A 21,537-nucleotide genomic window follows, 5' to 3' on the forward strand; every position below is an offset into this window, starting at 1 on the left:
GAGAGAACTTCTTCAGGAGTCCCGAGCACACAACAACACTTTTATCGGTTGATTTTTTATTAAAATGAACAGATAATGCATTTTTAAAACAGTCTTGGGAACTTTTTCCAAGCATGTTTTTTTATTGTAGCCTACTGACTGGATTTTTTATGTCTTAAAATAAGAATTATGATGATGTGAAATAATCATACACTATTAAAAAATATATATTTGTGTGAAGAAGAAAAAAAAAGTTAAAATAAATAAATAAATAAAAAGTAAAAAAAAATGTTTTAAGTTAGCTATGAAATTAGCATTAGTAAGACAAAGGAGTCGACTATTACTTTAAGAGTCTATTTTATTTTGTATAGCGTTTGGGAGTTTATTTTCTAAAAGTGTCTAATAACATAGCTAATAACACCCAAATCAGGCATTAGCATTTTACAAACTTTCATGTCAGGATGTCAACTTGCCAAGATGTCAATGTCGACTTATATGCATTGAAACCTGGAGACATTTGAAGGCAGTTTTAACAAACATTATGTTTTCATTTTCATATGAAACTTCCCCACATGCCTTTTTGCATGCCTTTCAGTATGACTAGCAAATGTCAAAGAACAAAAACAGTCATGTTTTAAAATTTGGCCTCACATTTTTTTCTTTTTCAAAATAAAAGACGTTTGCTATGAAATATCTTCTTAGGCTGAACAATATTCACTGAGAGCTATAATAAATGTAATTAAAGTTTCTTTTGCTGTGAAAATCTTGAGTTCAAGTGCTGCTTTCTGTTTACTCGAAAATATACCCTGCTGAAGTTACACCTGACCCACCCTGAACCTACAATCTCAAGCAGCTTATAAAGGTTTAAAAAACAAGAGAATGAATCTGACATCAGCGGTGTGGAAATCGAATACATTTACCACAGCTGAGCTACTAGAGAGAAAAAAATATTGCAGGATAGATTAACGTTCAGAAGTGATTATTGGATTGAGTCGAAATAGAATTACTGCTTTTGTCAGTATTGCGACATCTATAAAGATGTCAGTGATTTGGAAAGATCATTACAACCTTAAATTGTCTGCCAGCCAGGGATATGAGAATAGGCACTGGCTCATATATTACCCACAGTCCTCCTGTGGCGTGATTGAGCTGTGCCTGCTTTGCTTGTGAGAAAGCATTAATCATGCTCTAGACGAGGGAGGATTCTTTACGTTTGCTAAGTGGATGGAAGCATTAAGATCAAGATCTGTAATGAAAACCAAAGGTGACGTGCATGAAGAAGCCCAGGATGAAACTCTTTTTCAGAGTTCAAGGAATTTCACACAAGTTGCTTTGTTCTGCAGTGTGTTTAATATACACAGTTTGATTTAACCACGGTGATTTCTTCCTTACCGTTGCGATTTTCACCATCTTTCTTAAGGTGAACTTCTGTCGAAGAAGAACATGCCAAAACCCGCAAATTCTCCTCCTCTCAAGTACAACGAGGCAATAAAAGAGGTAATAAAATCAGTAATGCCCTGATGTGGAAACGTAGCCTATAATGATGTTTTTGTATCTCAATCTTCCATTTCTCACCAATTAAAACAGTTCAAATGAGCTCACCCAGCTGCATCATATTTCTCCATGCAAATGATGGGAATTTGGTTTGTTCTCCAGTGACAGTAAATCTAATAAATACCACAATTTTCTCTCTGTTTTTTCCTAAATGATGAAATGCAGGTGCGGAGTAATTGGTGTATTTATCCTTGAGGAAGTGATATGTCTGAAGAGAGCGAGCAAGAGAGAGACGGCGTGAAGGAATAAGGCTGACGAAACTTGGTGATCAAAGACGGCCTGATATGTGAGATGCGCAGATCGACTCGCTGGAAAGAGTCCATGTGAAATTTTGGATGCGGAGAAATCTAATTTTGTGAAATAATTTCACAGAACCTCGCTCGTCTTTGATGTGCAATCAGAAGATTAGACAAAATAAAGACCGATATCCTTTAAAGGTGTCTTAAATGCATATGAATGAAGCACAAGTACACGGCAATATGTTTGTCAACAAGGTAACATCAATATCAACTGGTTTTATTTATTTTATTCTTTATTTATTTAATTAAGTCTTTAACCTTTTCTGTGCCAGGGACTGTTTGGTGAACTGTTTATATTTCTTTCTTTCTTTATTTTGAAATGCTTAATACTTTGTAATGCGGGAAGGAAAAAATTAATCATTCAGTCGCACGATTGTGTCATAACTTGAGTATTGGTTTGACGTTAACTGAATATCGTATTTTTTAAGCATGTTATTTAATATATTTAAAATATTACAACCATTTAATATAACTGTTTCAGTAGTTTTTAAAATCAAATGTATTCCTGTGACAAAATTTCAGTAGTCATTACTCCATGATCACATGAAAAATCATTATAATACACTCTAAAAAATGCTGGGTTAAATACAACCCAGTGCTGGGTAAAATAGGGACAAACCCAGCAATTGGGTTGTTTTGACCCAGCGGTTGGGTTACTACCCATAAACATTTAACCCAACCGCTGGGTCAAAACAGCCCAATTGCTGGGTTTGTCCCTATTTTACCCAGCACTGGGTTGTATTTAACCCAGCATTTTTTAGAGTGTACTGTCACTTTTGTTTTAATGCAACCTTGAGGAATAAAAGTATTCGTTTTTTTTTTATATATATATAAATAAATTAATAAATCTTATATAATATATATATATAGTTTTATGTAATTACTTAATTTTTTGGCCTGTCTGGTCACAGAAAACAACCTGACTAACTTCCTTATTTCCCTGACAAGCTGCAATGATAAACTGATTTTGACAAGACTACTCAAAGTGTACGGAAGTCTCTGACCGTTATAATTTCTCAGTAAACTTCTGCTACATACACACCACGCTGCTGAGCAGGGCTTGTTTTTAACCAAAACAAGTGATCGCCATTCAATTTCACCGATATTAGCAGCCAGGGACCAAAGTTGACTAATTTACTCCTACTCTGATGTACAAACATTAGCAGCTCTTCTCTTTTTTTAGATTGGACCTGGTAATGTCTTCGCCTCCCACTCGTGTACAGCTAAATGAAAGGCTTCTGTGGCTAAATTTCCCCCTAGTTCTTCCCACTCAAGTCTAACATCATTAGATGTACTTTAGGGCAGATATTGTTTCCTATCAATTCTATTCAAACGAAACGCGAGCTCACAAGCATCGTTATGAGGCAGCTAATAAAATCATACAAGGTGTTTATGTATGCAGGATTCTCAGGAAAGGGTAATCGTGCAGCTTATTAAAAGTGAGCTTGCCTAGAGCCTTTCTGAGCAGGACCGACATTGTAGCTTCTGTCACCGGTGAATCAGATGAGAGCGAGCAGCCGAGTCAAAGGTCACGGCTTTGCTTGCATGTTTGTGGAAATGGTGTGCTAATGCATTTGCAAGGCAAACATGCCAATGAACATAAATTGAAGCTTTTTAACTTTATAGCTAAAGTGTGTTTTAAATGTAATATGCTCATGGAATATTTTGAAGGAACACTGGGATAAAGGAATCATGAGCTTTCACTCTAAAAAATGCTGGGTTAAATATAACCCAGCGCTGGGTTAAAAAGGGACAAACCCAGCTATTGGGTTGTTTTGACCCAGCAGTTGGGATGTTTTGAACCCAACCGCTGGGTCAAAACAACCCAGTAGCTGGGTTAAAACAACTCAATAGCTGGGTCAAAACAACTCAATAGCTGGGTTAAAACAACCCAATATCAGGGTTTGTCCCTTTTTAACCCAGCGCTGGGTTATATTTAACCCAGGATTTTTTAGAGTGTTGTTATTAGTGTTTGCTAAGGCCTAGCATCACTATTACTATTGCTCAAACCGATCCCTTTATCCTAAGTATTCAACTTTGGCATGTAACACATTCCACACATTTGTGCTGCAGATATGAATGGGCTTCTGACTTGTTGAGCAGAGGCGTGCTATTGTTTTTCTAACTGATCAGACTTAAAGTGATTTTTTTTTTACCTGGCATCAATCAAAAGGAAAAGAAAATCACTGAAGAGGGGATCTGAGATTTATCTAGACAGAAAATATCATAGAGACTTGACGTGGGCCAGTAAGCAACACCCTAATAACCACTCTGAACATTACAGCAACCACCTAGCAACGCCCTAGAAACCATCCAGAACACCCTAACAACTACACATCCAGAAAAGGCTAAAATCTAGTTTTAATCTCATTTACAAATTTACATGCAAACATTTTCTTAACACACATATGACACATAAGCGTATTTACAGGCAGCTCCAAATAATTACATATCAAAAGTTTGGAATAATTACAGCAAAATCAGTAATATTTTGAACTGTTATTACAATCTTAAATAATTGTAATTAATTTAATATCTATTTTAATATACTTTAAAATGTCATTTATTTCTGTGATGGCGAAGCTGAATTTTCAGGATCATTAATCCGGTTTTCGGTGTCACGTGATCCTTCAGAAATCAGACTAATATACTGATTTCGATTAAGCAGCTGTTTTTGGCACTGATAATAAAAGAAATTGAGCGGCAAATCAGCATCTTAGAATAAAGGTAGTTTTAAAATATAGAAAACAAGACTTTTTAAAAAAAAATTGTACTAATATTTCACAATATTTCTAATTATATTACTGTATTAATTAAATATTACTGTATTTCTTATTTTTAATCAATAGATGCGGCCTTGGTGAGCATAAGAGATTTCTTTCAAAAGCATAAAAAAATCTTAATTATTCCAAACTTATGTACATACCTGTTGTTAACTGGTATTTCACATGCCTGTCTAATTATCAAGAAAACGTGAAAGAAATTTCTACAACAAACACCTTTTTTAATATTAGTATGCATGACTAAAAATCAAACAATGTTTTGATGCATTGATGTTTGTTGCTTGGTGATCAAAGTTCAATCAAACAATGCCATGCAGATTTTATTCAGTAATCTACTGCAGCATCAGGAAAATCCCATCAGTTGTGCTTGCTGAGGTCCATTGGCAGACTTCTCAGCAGTGACCGTGGGAGGCCGGCTAGTGTGGGGATTTCCTCCCGTCTCCCACTCGACCAGCAACTCTCTCCCTCTGTCTGTCTCCTTATCTGGCCTGCTTCTCCTCATCCTGCTCAGTGTGAACCACAAGAAAGTTTCTAACGCCTGTTATTTCATCTTATTGCAACTGTATTGCTATCACGGATGTAGAAATGGACGCGTTTCTTGAAATCAGGTTAACTGTGTCAGGAAACTGATCTCAGATACTCGTCTGCCTCTATTATTGGAAATGCGCCACGGTTTCTTGAATGTTCGCTACATATAGAGCCACAATATAAATATATATATATATATATAATGAATATATGTATTTCTAAGAATAAATGAAGCTTAAACTGACACTTAATTTGGACAAAGCACAAAGTGCAAATATCGTTGATGCTACAAACACTGTGCTTTCAACGCTGCATGCAATGCTCTATAAAGCACTGAATATCCTCAATCCAAGAGTAAAAGTGATGATTTACTTCACTCTTCCTAATGCTTTGACACAGCTTAAACGAAACACATCCATCTATTCAGTCAATGAGATTTATTCCTGAGGAAAATTTTCATATTCATATTTCTAATACTTCATTATCACTGCTACAGTCAGTAGAGTTATGACTGCAATAATACCAATAGCTCTGTGAATGAATCTTTTTCAAGAGCAATATGAAAAAGCTGTTTATGGAGTCATTAACCTTATAAGTGATATTACGTACAGGAAGATTTTTCCCCAGACAAAAAGGAAGAACGATAACTTCGACTGACAGGCTTTAAATATAATGATATTATTAATTTGCTAGGCTGAGATTTGTGAAAATCTCAATTTGTCAAATTTCAGACTCTGTGACCCGGAGGAGAACTAAATGATTCATCTTGGTTGATTATCTTATATTGCCAAATAACTCACAAGTCAGTTAGGTTGGCCAATGAGAGTCTCTGTGACAAACACTAGATGTTTCCATTGTTTCGATTTTGTAGATTCTATGCCCTGTTTGGGAAAGGAATTATAGCTTTGTGAAAACAAATAGGCACTAACATAGACATCCAGCTCTAGATCAGAATAGCCGCTCAGTGACCAGTTTGTAAACATTGACATTTAGAGGAGATCTTGATGATTGTTGGCTCATGAATTTGATGGTAAATTTATAATGATTGAGGATGATTGCATAAATGTGCTTAATAAAATAATGTTATGATGAAAATTTTAATATGTTATAAAATCAATAAAACACTTGAGGTCATGCTGTATTGTGGATCGTGCCTTACAACGGTTGTGTTCACAACACAGCACATACTTTACTCATTCATTTTTGCTCTTATTTTAAAAACATGTCTCAATAGAGTTGTGTCAGGTCATTCATAACTGTCTGTCTGTCTGTCTGTCTGTCTGTCAGCACCCAAACAGATCCTATTAACCATCACCCCAGTGACCTCTGACACAGTCACCTTCACATAGCCGTCCAGTGTTGTTTTAGTATAAAATAGATTCATTCTGAGGACAGACTTAATTTATTGTTTTTTTCTCTCTCTGACTCTGTCTCTCTCTCTCTCTCTCTCTCTCTCTGGAATAATTAGAATTATGAACAATGAATGTCTGAAAAACTTTTCCTGCATGATCAATTTTGAGATATTTGCTTCCATGAAATCTCTTCTTTCAGACTAGTGGAAAGAAAACAACTAAAATACACATTTATGTGTTTATCACACTACTTGTGCCTGTAGATTAAAATTACGATACAGGTCTTCAAAGAAATAGTTCACCTAAAAATGAATATTTGCTAAAAAATAAAAAAAAATAAAAATTCTCACCCTCAGGACATCCAAGATGTAGATGAGTTTGTTTCTTCATTGGAAAAGATTTGGAAAACCTTAGCATTACATAATGGGGATGCTTTTATGAGCTGTTTGGACTCTTGACGGCACCCATTCACTGCAGAGGATCCACTGGTGAGCAAGTGATGTATGCTAAATTTCTCCAAATCTGGTCTGATGAAGAAACAAAATCATTTGTATTTTGAATGACCTGAGGGTGGAGAACATTTTCAGCAAATGTTTTATTTGTGGCTGAATCTTTCTTTGAAGGCCTATTCCGTTACGTTTTCTCCTGCACTCCACTTAAGTAGCACTTGCATGCACCAGACTTTTTGGATTTTGCTGAGGGGTGTGTTGTTCTTATGTTATTTGCCTGATTTATATTTCATTTTATTCCTAAAAACACGGTGAACATTTTTTTCGTCATTGGAACCAACATCCAAAATCCCTTCTGTTCAACTTTAATATGTCAGCAAAATGAAACAAGAAGTTTGAACATGGTTTTAACCGTTGTTTCGATTTCTCTTCTGTGAATGTATGCAAATATATGTATATTTAACTATACAGAGCTTAATTTTCATATTTAAACATAACATTTCAGAAAACATGTAATACACACCAATTGTCTTAATGTATTAAGAGATGAGAACGTATGGTGATATCTATTCGTTATACTCTATTCACCTGTAGTGTTTTGCCTTATTGCTGGTGTTGTTCAAGACTTGATTCTCATCCACTGTATATCCAGTTTTAACCACTTGAGAAAGCTGAACACCTGACAGCGGTGAGAGCTGTCTGCTAGTTTAACATGTGTAAGAATATTTGTCAGGCACATTAGCTCACTGTGGGGTTCCCATTGTGTGTAAGGAGGCGGCCTTCAAAACCCCCATTACATTCCCTTTCTGTCTTTTAGGGTGCTCTGTGTAGGAGGCTATGTGGGATTCCCCATACAACAAGTCAAAAAGCACATAGGAACCTGCCTCTGCTCGTCGACAGAATACCCGCTCTAAGCAGAATCCTTCGTGTCAGGACAGAGGAGGGTGCGGAGGACAAAGAGAGCAGCCGAGGAGCAGCAGTCAGTCAGTCAGACTCGGGAAGAGTGTGGGCAGCAGCATTCTGCCTCCTGAGTAGCCGGGGGTCTTCTATAGCTTGGCTGGCTCATCATTACTTTTCAGGCCAGACTTCAGCCAGGTGAAAGAGGTGACAGGCCGTCCTCCTACACGCAGATTCCTGACAGAAGAAGAGCGACAGGAAGTGCCACACACATAATAGAGCTCACTACTTACTGCGCACTATGCGCTGTATATCGCCTATGGTAACACTTCATTCTGATAGTCCACTTGAGACATTGTGCTAACTATAAGTAATTTTGCAATTGTTTGTCAACTACCAGTCATTAGATTATTAGTAGGCTGTCTCCTTAATATCTGCTAACAATTTCTTTTGATGGTCCCAAACAAACATTCTATGTAAGTACTGTAAGTAACTTTGTAAGTACATGTCAACTCTAACCCTAAACTAACAGTCTACTAAAACCCTAAAGCGAGTTAACTGGCATGCAGTTTCAAAATAAAGAGAGTTTGTTGTAATTAGAGTCATTTCAAAGCTACTTAGAGTTAGCAGAATGTCTAAAGTGGACTATCGAAATAAAGTGTAGCCTCACCAACAAATGTTAAGTTTTAACAGTAGGCATTATTTCACATTAAACATTGCAAACAGTAGTATTTTACAGTGTTGTCACATGACCTCACTACTTTAATACAGTAAATTATGATAAGCACCTTACCAGAAAAAAAAGTTATTTTGTAATTTTTTTTTATCCAATTTTGCGTACATTTTTTTTTTTTGATTTTTAAGATTTTAAGATAAGATATTTTTTAATGTTTTCTTTTTTAAAGAAGTCTCTTATGCTCTCCAAGGCTGCATTTATTTGATCAAAGATACAGTAAAAACAGCAATAATATTGTGAAATATTTTGGTAACACTTTACTTGAAGGGGTGTGCATAAGACTGACATGACACTTTCATAATCATGACATGACACATGTCATGAATATGAAGGAGGTTTTATGCATGTTTATGACAACTGTCATTAAGTGTCATTCGCTCAGTTTTGTCATTTTTAATGCAAATATAACATTATTTGACCTAACCCTAACCTAACCCTATCCCTACCCTTACCCCTAACCATAACAAAGACATCTCAAATAATGTCATCTTTGCATAAAAAATTACATAACTGAGCGAATGACTCTTAATGACAGTTGTCATAAACATGCATAAAAAACCTTCATATTCATGACATGTGTCATGTCATGATTATGTAGGTGTCATGTCATGATTATGAAGGTGTCATGTCAGTCTTATGCACACCCCTTCAAGTAAAGTGTAACCAATATTTTTTGTTTTCGATTTTTTAATAGATTTCAAATGAATTCATTTCTGTGAATTGCATTCAGAAAAGGTGCAGACAATACAGAATACACATACTATACACTTCTGAAGAAATCAGAGCAGTATGATCGAATGCTCTTCTGAACATAAAACACCTAGCCATGGTGCTTCAGAACATCACATAGCTAATATCCCGCTCAGAAGACATCATTCATGTTCTAAATAAAGGATCGGTCGCACAAATGTCAAGTTAGCAGCATGTGAAGCAGGTTCACAATGAATCCCACATATACACGGCAGTTAGGATCGCTTTGAAGGAGAAAAGCAGGCTAACTTTGCACCTCAGAGGTCAGAACAAAGGCAACTCTGTTCCAGTGGCCTGCTGTACATGAACGGACAGATTTTTTTTTTTCAATGAGTTATGACTCGATTCACATTTGTCCGTTGTCTCGATGGACACCCACAGTGTTCCAGCGACTGCCTTCTGATACAGTACACAAAACACAGAGAGAGAGAGAGCTATGCAGTGTCCCTGCTAAATATGGATTATTCACACTTATGGTTGAGTCATGAATCACAAACATTATATCTGTCTGAAGTTTTGCGGAAGAATTCCGTTTTCAAATGTCTGTTGAAATGTCATGAATGAGATCTCTTTAATACGTCGATTGATTATCTTGGACAGCAATGAGATTTAATGGAGAGCAAACGATTTTTGTGTCTCCAATTAGTAACCTCACATCTCTCCTGTTGAGTTTCTGGAGAGACCTCAACAGCAGCTCAAACTATGCTCAGATTTGGCGCGATACCAAGATATTTCAATGTGAACAAAAATTTGTCATCAAATTCTTGCCAGACCAAATGATTTGACCTATGCCATCAACATTCACCGACTCATTTGTGTCCTTTTCTATTTCTCCTGAGCAATTTTTTGAGAGACAATGAAACAACGCTGAACTAAACTGAACTGAATAATGACGCTATTGTCTTCTGTAGAGCTGCTTTACAACTAAAAGTGAAGTTGTTTAGTAACTGTATCAATTTGTTTTTACTATTGATTACCGTGAAGCTGCTTTGAAATAATCCGTATTGTATAAGGTGCTATATAAATAAATGTGACTTGACATGGCTGAAAAGTCACATTAGCTTTGAAAGAGTAACTTCTGAGCAATATAAATTGAATAAACTGTAATATCATTTGAATGTAAAAGCAATCAATCAAGCAAATGCAGCAAAAGACTCAAAGGTTTTTGTATGAAATGTGCATTACCTGGCCTTATATGGCCCTGAGTGCTGTGAGTGTATGGCAGGGCAGAGTTTAGGCTGGGATTCATGAGGTTGTATCTGATCCAGTTCAGTTTTATATTAGCAGTAATTGAAGCACATTCGGATAAAGCAAGTGGCACTTGACAACAAAAACAAAGTACTTGAGCCGATGACGTCATCGGTTAATAAGTGCACTCTTTGAATGGACAAAATATTATGCTGTGCAAGGAATCTCCAACCGCTGGACAGAAAAACACAGAGCATGTAACACTGCTTGTGTCTTTTATGCATGTATCTGATATAGATTCAGTGCTTTTCACATTGTTACTCTGAGTGACACATAGCAGGGATATCAAATACTCCTTAAAAGGAACACTTCACTATTTTTGAAAATAGGCTCATTTTCCAACTCCCCTAGAGTTGAACAGTTGAGTTTTACCGTTTTCGAATCCATTCGGCCGATCTCCGGGTCTGGCGGTAGCACTTTTAGCTTAGCTTAGCATAGATCATTGAATCTGATTAGACCGTTAGCATCTCGCTAAAAAATGACCAAAGAGTTTCGATATTTTTCCTATTTAAAACTTGACTCTTCTGTAGTTACATCGTGTACTAAGACCGACGGAAACTAGGAACTATATTCTCATTCCGGCGTAATAATCAAGGAACTTTGCTGCCGTACCATGGGTGCAGCAGGTGGAATGATATTATGCAGCGCCTGAAATAGGCTAACTTCCGTCAACATAAACAACGTGACCACCTGCTTGCACAGGGAGCGTGCTGGGGACTATTTTCAGGCGCTGCGTAATATCATTGCGCCTGCTGCACCCATGGTACGGCAGCAAAGATCCTTGATTATTACGCTGGAATGAGAGTATAGTTCCTAGCCATATCGGCCTAGAAAATCGCAACTTTTCATTTTCCGTCGGATGTTACGATGTAACTACAGAAGAGTCAAGTTTTAAATAGGAAAAATATCGAAACTCTTTGGTCATTTTTGAGCGAGACGCTAACGGTCTAATCAGATTCAATGATCTATGCTAAGCTAAGCTAAAAGTGCTACCGCCAGACCCGGAGATCGGCCGAATGGATTCGAAAACGGTAAAACTCAACTGTTTAACTCTAGGGGAGTTGGAAAATGAGGAGTGTTCCTTTAAATGTTATATTGGGACCCATTTTATATTAAATGTCTTACTACTATGTACTAACATTTCAATGAATCATTTGATACAATGCACTTAATGTTTACATACACGTTTTTACATTGTAGTTACATTTTTAAAATGACCAAGTAATTACACCGATACACTGTAAAATAAATAAATAAATAAATAAAAATTACTTGAGTAGTTTTTAGAAGAAAATACAATTTCGGTCTTGCTACTTCAAACTGTCATATTTAATCGAATGTGTTACTTGCTGTTTCTTTGTCAATTATTTGTATATTAAAATAAATATATTTATTAATATGTTATATTAATTTATATTGTATGTTTATTTGTGTGTGTGTGTGTGTGTGTGTATATATATATATGTATGAAAATATATGAATATTTATGCTAAAATAATAATATGCCATATATATGCAAAGAACAAGAAAAAAGATTTACTATTATCTGTATTGCTTTGCTGTTATGTTGCTGTTTAAAAAAAAGTTATTTACATAACATTGTAATGACATTAGAAAAGAATACTGTTACGCGTATAAAACATATTTATATGATACTCCAAGGTGCTTCATATTATAGGTACAGGTCAAAAAAGAAAACATGGTGCATGTCTTAAAACAAGTACTCCTTTGCACTGTGATGGTACAAAGTCCGTCTTTATTTGTTAGTGATGATTGAATGTGTAGGACAACAGCGCCCTCTAGTGGTGAGGTAACACCACAGCATTCCACGACAGATTTTCAACACGGTTTCATCTAACGAGACACGTTTGATACTAAATCATGCCACTCGTTATGAACGGGATATGATTTCGCGTGATTTACTAAAAGTAGAAAAGACGAAAAGAGACGCGTTGTCACGTGTGACGCGGCGGTGACGTCGCGGAGGGGGAGTTGTTGTTGTCGTTGCTCGACTCTTGCAGCAGTGGAGCAGCAGCCGGTGAAACCAGAGTCTCTGGTGCCGGAGTAACGACAACAATGTGCCGATGAGTCTCTCGTGTAGCCGAGGCTGTAGTTGATGAAGGAATGGAGGTGCTGGACAGTCCTCTCAATCTCGTAAGTGTCTGTTTACAAATCCCATTAGCATGCTAGCAGCTGTTAGCTTAGCCGCATTTAACCTCTGAACAAATTCCAATCTAGCTGCGAAGAGTTTACCCGGAGCTTTAATTCACTTAACCGTGATGTGAAGACTCTGTATAACCCGTGTGCTATTTTAATGTAGTCTGTCTTAGTTAGCCTCCATGTGTGTTTATTTACTGCTGACAGCTGGTCCCCTTTAAACACACACACACACACACACTAACACTAACATATGACTCGAAATGTGTGATTTATTATTTCCTAGAGATGTATTATTTCCATTTATAACAGTACGTTACTGTTGGCAGTGTTGGGGAAAGTTACTTTTAAAAGTAATGCATTACAATATTGCGTTACTCCATAAAAAAAGTAACTAATTATGTTACTTAGTTACTTTTTATGGAAAGTAATGCGTTGCGTTACTTTTTTAAATCTGGACAGGGCTTGCTTGTTTGTTTTTAAAGGGGTCATATGATGCGATTTCAAGTTTTCCTTTCTCTTTGGAGTGTTACAAGTTGATTGTGCATAGATAAGATCCCTGAAATTGCAAAGACTAAAGTCTCAAAACCAAAGAGATATTCTTTATCAAAGTTAAGACTCTGACACCAAATACACAAAATAGTGATCTTTTAAAAAGCATCATATGACCCCTTTAAAATAAAACATTTCTATTTTTGGCAAATATAAAAGCCTTTCTCACCAAAAGTGAAATGAATAAGCCTCGGGCTGAAGGGAAAGTAAATGTACGTCCGTACAGTAGAATGCAGAAGAAGACATTTCAACACACTTCAGCAATAAAAAAAAAAAGGGTTCGTCTAGAGTAATTTGTGCTTATTAGTACGGTTGAACTGGATCATCGAAGCTCAGAAGCAAAGACATTGGTTAACAGAATGGGATTAAATACATAAAGCATATTTGTGTTGTTTAACATTTAATTATTGCAGGTTTGCGTCATATTCTGAGTTGTATTATTTGTATTCATTTTGAGGAATACTGAATCTGTTTTTTTTGTGTGAGTGAGATGAATTAATGCATATTCATATTTATTTTAGAACTACAGTAACATCTGATTTCTCTCAACATGTGGACAGGAGAGCTGTCACTCAATAAATTGCAAAAAAAAAAGTAACTTGCGCTACTTATTTGAAAAAGTAACTCGGATATTCTCTTGTAAATTAAAAAGTAATGCGTTACTTTACTAGTTACTTGAAAAAGTAATCTGATTACGTAAATCTTGTAATGCGTTACCCCCAACACTGACTGTTGGCTGTTCATGATATAATCCTGAAATTGGGATTATATCATGACATTTTTTTTGTTTTTTTTAAATTGAATAAAATTTTTGCTTTGCAAATTATATTATCAGTATAACAACAAAGCAGCAAAGATTAGAGATTTCTCTCTCTCGCCCTCACCGTTATTGTAATATTATGTTGGTATAAATGTCAATATAAATTAATAAACTGAAATAAATTAAAAACAATAAATGCATATTATATATAATATATTCTAATTTAGTTAGTATTCATAAGACCATCTTCCCCATTGTTGAAAGAGGGGGGCTTTTAAAAAGAGTACTTATTATGGAAATAATATACTTTAAATAATAAACTTAAGTACAAACTGAATTTAAAGTTATGGACACTTATTGCATGTTATTTCCAATTGAAAAAAAAAAATATATATATATTATATTTTAAATTAAAGTAGTTAAACTTGACCCACCTGAGTAGTGCATTTCTGTGTGTAATTTCATAATTCCTATCTCTTTGAAATATGTTTAAAGTGTACTGCTAAATGTACTGTGTTTATGGTAAACTAAATATCATGTCAGTGTCATCATGACAATGTCATTTCTGTTGAATCTTGTATTTGTTTTGTAATGATGATGTAATTTAGTGCATTTAAAATATATTAATTTGAAATGTAATATCAAATCACACACTGCAGCACAAATACCCCACATGTGCTTAAGTGTGCTAGGTAGCACATCAGAATAAGTGCACTTCTTTAAAGGCTGACAAAGGATTATTACAATGTACTTTAGATAAAAATGTTTAATTTGACGTTATTACAAAGTACACTTAAGTGGCCTTTTATTTCATTAATATTATATTATCTGCAAATACAGTTTTTTTTTAAAATGCACTTTTATGATTTGAAGTAGACTACAAGTACACATGCAATTAAGTGCACTTCTTTTTCACAAGGATCAATGGACGCAAGAACACCTAGCCATCTGTATAAAAAGTTCACATGATCAGTGTCAAAAATATACTTCTTTCCAAGTTTGAATTAGATTTTGACTGTCACATGTTCAGTGTGGTCTCAGATCCCACTGTAAACACTGAATACTTGTATCTGTACCGTGTTAACAAACTCCTAATGAAATAATGTCATCTCTTTCAGGCCCATCAACAGTGCAGGAAAGCAGAGCGCTTGCTGGCTGCTGGGAAATTTGAAGATGCCATCTCCTGCCACAGAAAAGCTGCAGGCTGGTTTCAGTTTTAGGCTCTATTCAGACACTAATTGTTTCTCTGTGAAAGTAAAGTCATATGACAGCTCAGTGATAAAACGTATGCATTCGGATGGTGATTTATTTAGTTCTGTGATCCAGTGAACTTGGGAATGTGGTCAGACACACGATTGTCAGGTGTACAGTACACACAATGTGTTATTGCTTGGACAATTCATTCATATTTATTTTAATAATAGGAAAACAATATCCTATTTGTTATTTAATTATGTAAATATTCTAGTTAAATACATAGAAAAATGGATGCACTATATTGTAAATGGTTTTCTGTCTTGCATTTTATCTCTAAAAATGAAGAATGTCATTGAACACAAACTCTTATTTACATAAGATAAACATTTGACCTGGCTCCTTGTTTGACTAGTAAAATGATTAGTTGTGCAAGCCTTAAAGTTGGCATGAAATGATCTTTTCTTCTTGAACAAGAAAAAATGTAGAGAGCAAGACTTGATTTTGTCCATCGAGAACTGATTGGATCATTGGATAAAAAAAAAAATGTAAAAAAAAAAATATATATATATATATATGTGTGTAAATTATGTGAAGTACTTAATTTTTTTAAAATGTTTTTTAAATTACTGAGAGGAGGTGCAACCAAAAATCAAAAAGCCATATCAGTTGAAAAAGGTGCAGCACTCACTCTTGAAGGGGTGTTTAAACATCTTAAAAATGTATTTCATAAGCTTACGGTTTTTTTGTTTGTTTGTTTTTTCAAAAGTTAGTGCGAAAGTTACCTTACACTGCTTGACAGTGGTCAAAAAGGATTTACAAAAAGATTGTATTGATTCCCTTCTTGTAAAGTCACAGATGTGGAATCAGACGGCACTTAAATGACCACACGACCTTGGAGTTTGTCAGAACGCAGTAGGTCATTCCGACATTCTGGATTCAAACAGCCATAAAATCACAGGCTAGCCATCCTCATGAGAAACAGTTGTCTTCAGAATAGGGCTTTAGTCTCCTTGGGTTTGTCTCACAAAGAACGCCAAAGCTTGGCTAGTCGAATTTGAGCCTAAACAATATTCTTGTATAATCTATGAGTAGCACTGGGCTCAACCTCTGATTGGACACCAGCCCTGGATGTGTGTGCTTACATTAGGGCTGCACGATAAATCGAAATGGAATCGAGATCTCGATTCGACAGAAGCTGAGATTGTCATGTGTATCTTTCAGTGAAGCACTGTTCTGTGATCAGCAGTAAATCTCCATCCGAAGGCCAGAGGGCGCTCTCGCACTGAAACCCCAAATACACCCCGCAGAAGAAATCAGAAAATGCCTGCCGCTGCAGCTGAATAAACTGAAGATTCAACTGCTTTCATTGATTCAACGTGACTAATAAACACACGACTACCGCAATATACGGTTTATCTGAGTTCTTCTTATTATAATTTTCATTAAAATAAAGTATATTAATAATGCAATGCCTTTATCACTGCTTAAATACTATGAAATATGTTGCGTGCCTTATTCTGTGTAAGAAGCCACATCATCTCACAGAAGCATTTTTTTCAAACACTCGACTGACATTATGAAGTGAGTTTGGAGTAAAAATTTTATTAAATGTGGTATTTTCACATGCTTTCAGATGGAGCAGCATTTACTTCACAGAGCCGTAGTTCACTGAAAAGCTATGCAAACAGCTGTCATTATCGCGAACGATTTCTTCGATTTCAGAATCGCGCAATAAAATCATCTGCGATTTTTTTTTTTTTGGCGAAACTTGTCAGTGAACTACAACACTGTGTAGTAAATGCTGCTCCATCTGAAAGCACGTGATGATGATTTCCTGCTGATTACAGAACCGGCTTTACTAACAAATTGTGCATGACAATCGCATTTGATTAATCGTGCAGCCCTAGCTTACATAACGTCATTTCTCCACAGAACTTCTCAAGGAGGCCATGAAGCTCACCGAGTGTGAACGGGTATGCCTATACGGTCCTCATTGTCCTGCATTTTCTTCATTATTATTTATTGTGGATAATGAGATGTTTCTTTCCTGCGTAGGCTCGCATGTCACTGGAGCTTCAGAGGGACAGTCACGTCAAGCAGCAGAGGCTGATTGAGGAGCAATGGAAGCAAGCAAAGCGAGAGGACAAGCCCAGAACACTCCAGCATGTCCCCGCCTCGGACCAAACGCCACGCCGCCACCTAGAGCCGGGCGGAACCGCCACGGACGTCTCCCAACCCTCTGAACGCGAGTATGACACCTGGTTGTACCTCCTGAAGAACAAAGGCACTGTCCCAGAGCCCTGCGCAGGCAGTAAAGCCCAGAAAGATGACAAAACCCGTCTGGAAGAGCAGCAGACCACCATCGACGACCTACGCAACCTGGTGGACCGACTGGTGTCCGAAAACGAGCAGCTGAAACGGGAGAACGAGCAGCTGCGGGCGGAGAACGTACGGCTGAAGAAGGAACCCTACGCTGATGCCGACTTCGTGGAGCGGTCGGAGCTGTGGGTGCTTCCACAGACTGCCGAGGAGCGCAAGGCCAAGGACATTCCCATCCCACAGCTCCCTCCGCTGGAGATGCCCACTCAGGAGATCCCTCTGGAAGACCTGCCCGGCCTAGAGCTTCCTGAGGACATCCTGCAGGAGCTGTTGGACGGGAAGAAGCTGTGACCGCTCACACACCAAAGGGAGACTTCGAGCGCCATCGCGTGCCAGCGAACACACCGAGGAAGCACATTCACGGTGAAGCAGCCCAGCGGCGGAAATGACGGTTCACACGACCGTCCTACTCGACTTCTCAGTGGTGCCCTGTAGCGATTGGATACACAAAGAAAGAAAACAACGCTTGTTGAAGTATGTGTGCCTTTTTGAACATTTCTAACGTGTTTTTTGTTATGAAGTACGAGTGAAAAGGGACATTCCATTGAACACTCAGACGTTTTATCAGCAGGTGAATTTGCCTCTTGCAAAATCCCACTTTGAAATCGAAAACTATTTCCTACACGGACACTGTGAACTACAATCATAACGTGTGAGTGTGTGAGGGTTTTGTGCAGTATCTGTTGATCAGCGCCATCCATGTTGATGTTGTGCTTATGCCGTTTCAGTCGTCTATCAACAGTGCAGATTTAGGGCATAGAGGAAGCCAAGAGGCATCAATGCAATTAGTTATGCATTCTGTTTCCATACACTGATAACCAGCTTGCAGCACTTGTTTTGCCTTATTGCAATTAGTACAAAGCCCAGGCATGATGTCATCTCTGGACGATTTGTAGCAGCAGCCTGTAAAACGAAAACAGCTGTGGTTTATTTTGAGGCTGAACATGAGTGTGAGTCTATTGCATTCGGAACGATAAGCAATAATCATGTCAAGTGCTACAGAATCACTCATTCATTTAGTTGTTTCTCATCTCCGCTGACTTCTCTGAATTCCTGCTCCGCTGTGTCAGTCTTCAGACGCAATGCCAACAGCATAGGAATGGACATGTCCTGAAAGCTTCGCTCTTTGGACCTGTGTGAAGTCTGAATGAACTGAGGATGTTGTTTGTTGTTTTGAAGCTTCGTTTGTACTGTACTCCTCAATCAAGGATTGTCTGGATCACGGTGTTAATATTTTCAGGTAACTGATTGCACAATCATACCTTGCTCTAACAATAAACCAGGTCCTCACACTAATCAAAAGCTTACCAACATGTGCCAGACGCGCCTGGGAAGAGATGAATTTATGGCTTATATTTGTGTCATGAAGAGGGAACCAAATCCACATTTTGCTCTTTTTATTTTGTTTTTAGTTCAATGTTTAATTACTGGTTTACCACAGTAATCAGGGTACATCAGATTGGTTTTTTATTTTTAATTTTGTTTTGTGATGTTAAAAAAACCAATGAAAATCATGATGAAAATGTTTTGATGCATGAATGGCTGTTCTACGGTAGCTGTACGTATATATGATTAAGATATTGAAAACAATAATTTATGTATAATTATTTTGTGAGTTTACTTATTCTGACAAGCATTAAAGATTTTAACAAGTGGCAGCATAAATCTGTTCTTGAGTTGTTTGTCCAGCTGCTTGTACGCTATTTCTAATACAGTATATTGAAAATATACTACAATAGGACAAATATTCCATGCAGTCTATTGAACAGGAGCTCATAAAAGCTGCATTCATCATTTTAAAAGAATGTTTCAATTTGTTTTTAATGGAATATAGCATAGTCACGCTACACATAAACTTGCCATAGTTCATGTTAATTGCCCACTAATGCAAACAGGTCTAAATTAGTCACTGATTTTGAAAAATGTATTACATGTTTTTTTAAGGTTTGTATAAATCATTAAACTGTAAGATTCTTTATCAGAGAGACTTTAGAATGGTAGTGACTGCACTACAAATGAGTGTACATTGCATCATATCTAAATTCCCTCAACAGCCCCCTCTGGTGTTCAATGAGTGAATGACAGCATGTGTTCAAAAGTGGGCAAAGTCTATTGGGCAGCAAATCCAGAATTAGATTTTCTCAATAAGACTCTGGCTTGTGAAAAGTGGGCATTACATACTAAACAAGCACTAGAGCTGACTGTTTGGCTATTGGTTAACATTTTTTTTAAGAAAGTAGTTTTAGAGGTGAAGCACATTTTGATTACGAGAATATATATATATATATATATATATATATATATATATATATATATATGGCCAAACACAGAATATCTCCTATAGATAATTTGAACCTTTCATCTTGTCAATAAAGCAAAAGGCAGCCAGATATTTGATAAATCCATTTTAATGGAAAATGTAAAACCCCTTTGAACTTCAATGTACAAAGCATGTAACACTTGCACTTTAAAATTTGAAATTGAAGCAAGCCATGTTTAAAAAAATACATCGGTGAATGTATATATGTATAAATTTACACAGCATAGTACGATTTGCTTTTTCCACTGAACTTCAAAAGTTCGCCATAGTAAATCTGAACATAAAAAGGAAGAAACAAGACCGTTTTTTCTTGAATAAATTACTTTTTTTTGAAAATGTCTCCATTTTACAGTAAATACGTTTTAATAAAATGCTGAAGTGTTATTCATTAAGTCTTTCTTTACATAATAGAACTTTACAATGTTTACAATTGTTTGGCAGTTCTTTTTCTCAAAAGATATGGCATGAGGACACGAGACAGCGGATCTCTCTCACAGTAACTCCCAAGTCTCCAAAGTAGTAGTGAGCGCCATCAGAAATCCATTAGCAAACTGTACAAGTCACATTTACATTTGATCGAGAACAGAGCGTAGAACTCACTAAAAATAAATACGATTCTCCACTGAAACTATACAGTATGAAAGAACAAAAGGGGAACGAAACCAAACAGACAAACAAACACTAGATTCTCTTTAGAAGTGTGGCGTGTCAGTCACAGTCATCCTGGTGCCCTATACTGCTATGGTGTCAGTAACAAAAACAGTTTACTGGTGGTTTTTCTCTGCTTGGCACTGGAGGTTCGCGGCGAGCGTTAGTGTGCATATTTGGGGGAACGTGTCGACGAGTGTGTCATGAGTTCATCTCCTCCTCTTCCTCTGCGCAGCACCTCTTTAATGTCCCCACAGCATCCTTCACGCAGTGGTAAAAGATGTTCTTGACCTGAGAGAAACGGCAGGCTGTTAGAATCACGTGACATGATGAGAGACGTCTGAAATGGCATGGCAACTGATGAAAGTTCGTCCGGCAGACTGCAGTGCTGAGAAACATCAGGAAACTGAGAAGTACAAACACTAAACTAAGAGTGCAACGGTGTTGTGGGAATTTTCTATTTCAATAAAAGTATGAGACGAAAGTCTTTTGAAGATCTATTTTCTTGCAAGAAAAGGTCAACAGTCATATAGATGGCTGCAGAGTGTGACAAAGAGGCAACACCCCAACTCAACATTTATACCTTCATCAAATGCGGATGCTTTGATCTCATCCAATCATAATGCATATTCAACTTATACGTCCATTTAAGGTGTCTAACTATGTCCTCCAGATGCGTTTCTAAGAAGCCAGGACATCTAAAAAGCTGACAACATTTTCCTGTCTCACACTTAGATTTCCTGTCATCTCTTATCTCAGGACAAACTTAAGCACCTTAATGAGGCATTTAGAGAAGAAAGAACACTCTTTAGTAGAGTAAAGCAAATAAAACTACTAATAATATAAATGTAGAATACAATTCCCTCCACACAGTGTGTCTGCAGAGATTTTAAAATATCATTTTAAGACCTATACAAATAACGCATGTCCATGCACAACGAAACCAAAA

The 21,537-nt window shown here is 36.8% G+C and overlaps 2 protein-coding genes across 4 annotated transcripts in view; one reads left to right on the top strand and one right to left on the bottom strand.

Moving 5' to 3' along the window:
* The first annotated feature begins 12,407 nt into the window (after nucleotides 1–12,407).
* Nucleotides 12,408–19,285, top strand: LOC107596576 (nuclear receptor-binding factor 2-like). Its single transcript, XM_016287335.1, has 4 exons — nucleotides 12,408–12,729; nucleotides 15,163–15,247; nucleotides 17,174–17,214; nucleotides 17,297–19,285. Exons 1-4 carry the CDS (start codon nucleotides 12,700–12,702, stop codon nucleotides 17,909–17,911), a joined length of 771 nt encoding a protein of 256 aa, XP_016142821.1. The 5' UTR covers nucleotides 12,408–12,699; the 3' UTR covers nucleotides 17,912–19,285.
* Nucleotides 19,286–20,273: 988 nt separating this feature from the next.
* Nucleotides 20,274–21,537, bottom strand: part of jmjd1cb (jumonji domain containing 1Cb) — a 146,422-nt gene continuing 145,158 nt past the window's right edge. For all 3 annotated transcript variants that reach the window (XM_016287334.1, XM_016287333.1, XM_016287332.1), the window contains one exon: nucleotides 20,274–20,879. In XM_016287334.1, the coding sequence (XP_016142820.1) occupies nucleotides 20,790–20,879 (90 nt within the window). In that variant the 3' untranslated portion in view covers nucleotides 20,274–20,789. The remainder of the gene's footprint in view (nucleotides 20,880–21,537) is intronic.

This window comes from Sinocyclocheilus grahami, unplaced genomic scaffold (assembly GCF_001515645.1).
Source record: "Sinocyclocheilus grahami isolate Dianchi unplaced genomic scaffold, SAMN03320097.WGS_v1.1 scaffold221.1, whole genome shotgun sequence".
Lineage (NCBI taxonomy): Eukaryota > Metazoa > Chordata > Actinopteri > Cypriniformes > Cyprinidae > Sinocyclocheilus > Sinocyclocheilus grahami.

Excerpts from the sequence above, each read along its gene's own strand:
- LOC107596576 (XM_016287335.1), top strand. The coding sequence starts at position 12,700 with ATGGAGGTGCTGGACAGTCCTCTCAATCTC. Across the intron at positions 12,730-15,162 it reads TGGACAGTCCTCTCAATCTC|GCCCATCAACAGTGCAGGAA; the intron begins GTAAGTGTCTGT and ends CATCTCTTTCAG. Across the intron at positions 15,248-17,173 it reads CTGCCACAGAAAAGCTGCAG|AACTTCTCAAGGAGGCCATG; the intron begins GCTGGTTTCAGT and ends ATTTCTCCACAG.